Source organism: Pararge aegeria, chromosome 24, assembly GCF_905163445.1.
Source record: "Pararge aegeria chromosome 24, ilParAegt1.1, whole genome shotgun sequence".
NCBI lineage: Eukaryota > Metazoa > Arthropoda > Insecta > Lepidoptera > Nymphalidae > Pararge > Pararge aegeria.
Window position 1 is genome coordinate 12,526,977 of NC_053203.1, and position 2,451 is coordinate 12,529,427.

Genomic DNA, 2,451 nt, shown 5'->3' on the forward strand with positions numbered 1-2,451 from the left:
ATTATGATGATGATGAAATGTAAATCTTGCGAAAGCAGTAGACATAGCAATGGAACATGGGATTTGAATCAATGGCCTTCAATATTACAGTCTACCCCATCAACCTATTGAAGCTTTGCAGACAGTAATGATGTAATTATTTAAAACTTTCAAGTCTGTTACTACCTGTGAGATCGCTCAAGCGCTTACTTGTACTCAAACTATTACAAAAATGAAAATGTATTAACAAAAGTTTGTTCCTCAGGTACTCGTCGACAATGCAGCCCTTCCAATCGACGGCGCGCCCGGAGGGCCCGCGGGAGTCCTCCCCCGAGAGGGCCAAATCTCCAGACACCCCTACGGCACCCGTCCTCAACTTCTCCATAGCGAGATTAATGGAACCAGACAGAAAGAAATCCGTATCCCCCGAATTGCCTCCACCGCCGGGCTTCCTCTCCTACGGAGCGCATCTCTTAGACTCGGCGTTCAAGCAGTACATTCCAGCAGCGAGGAGACAACTGGTGTCGCACTACCCGCTGTTGTATTACGGACCGGATTTAGTGTCTTTAAGCTACGCCCATCAGTTACATTTGCCGAGACCGCCGCCGGTACAGTCTCCAGTCCAAAGACCTCCAAGTCCGAGACCACCGGCTGCAGACCATGCGGTGTCTTCAACGACTGGCCCAACTCCATCGCCTGCGAAGAACAAAAGCTTTGCGTGCGGTGATTGCGGCAAAGTGTTCAATGCCCACTATAACTTGACAAGGCACATGCCGGTCCACACGGGAGCTAGACCGTTCGTTTGCAAGATCTGCGGCAAAGGATTTCGCCAAGCATCAACGTTGTGTAGACACAAGATTATCCACACTTCGGAAAAACCGCATAAATGTCTAACTTGCGGAAAGGCTTTCAACAGATCATCGACCCTGAATACGCATGCGCGAATCCATGCTGGGTACAAACCTTTCGTTTGTGAGTTCTGTGGTAAAGGTTTCCATCAGAAGGGTAATTACAAGAACCACAGATTAACCCACAGTGGAGAAAAAGCCTATAAATGCAGCATCTGTAACAAGGCCTTCCACCAGGTTTACAACCTGACGTTTCACATGCACACACACAATGAGCGGAAGCCTTTTACATGCAGCATATGTGCCAAAGGGTTCTGTCGGAATTTTGATCTCAAAAAACACACGAGGAAACTGCATATGGGCGCTGGGAGTTCTAATAATGATTCGTCTGTGGACACACAAGATGAGTCCACCCAGGAAGCGACCACGAGTCCCTCTGAAGAAGCAAGTAGAGCCGCCTTCAGGCCCTTTCTGGGAGCGGCATATCCGCGGATCCTAGACCCCGCAAGATTGACTGCCCCCAATACGTTTTTCTCGAAGCTTTTGTGACCCGAAAATTACTTTAAAAACTTTAGTGAAACTGAATAAATGAATTGATTGTGGATTTGATAAGGCATGTGCGGTTTTGCGATTTGATCTTAAGTTCAAAGAAAAAGTTTGAAATGAGGACACAAGATGAAATCGCATTAATGTAGAGAATGATACTCACGTTATAGCAAATTAGGTAAATGTCTATATTTTGTAAATATTATAGAGATATTATTCGGTATATAATTAAGAACGTAGTTTAACGAATAGTTGCTTTTGAGCCGGTTTTTCGATCATCAGGTAAACAGTAATTTAAGGAGTCAGCAAGATATTGCATTTTAATATAAATTAATTAATTATCTCGTGATATATATTCGCAGTTACTCGATTGTGAATTAATTATTACTCGATTAATATAATAGTCTGTCTCACTCTCACCGTCGCCTTGTTTCATTTCTCGGTTCTGTGTGATGTCAGAGATTTTAGAAAATATTCGTTAGGTTCATGAATTAAATGACAATTAAAAAAAAACAACTGAGTAATTACCCAGCGAAAGAACTTCGATTTAAAGTAGGTTTTATATATCAGTGTTGATCCGATTCTTAGTTAGTTATCTATTTAAATTATCAATGTCGATGTTGCCCCAATCAAAAAAAAAGTAACTAATATGCTTAGTTTCTTTGTAAAGGAAACATAAACACCGGTAAAGTCAGTGGAGCTGTATTCTATTTACTGAAATAATAGATATCTATTTTATTCTTCTTCAATATAATTACGTTAAAATTGTGATATCCTGGCAGAAAAGGTTTCATTATGAATGAATACTGTATTAGCACTATACAATTATATAATGGCAATACTCTCTCAATATTTCCATTTTATATCTAATATGTCGTCATATTTTATAGTATGTCGTCAGTCCATTTACTATCACTTTTTCCCTATCATATATAGTCCTCTTTATTACATGGGGGGCAAGTTATAGGAATAACCACACGAAACTATCGAAAACGAAGTCTCTCTGCTTAATTTTTCCTGTTCGCGCTAATCTCGGAAGCAGTTGGAATTTTCATCCGATTTTCAATAATGAATATCG

The 2,451-nt window shown here is 40.7% G+C and overlaps 1 protein-coding gene across 1 annotated transcript; it reads left to right on the plus strand.

Annotated features, from left to right (window-relative positions):
- Positions 1-257: 257 nt before the first annotated feature.
- LOC120634555 (fez family zinc finger protein erm-like) lies at positions 258-1,376 on the plus strand. Its single transcript, XM_039905249.1, has one exon. It carries the CDS (start codon positions 258-260, stop codon positions 1,374-1,376), a length of 1,119 nt encoding a protein of 372 aa, XP_039761183.1.
- Positions 1,377-2,451: the final 1,075 nt, after the last annotated feature.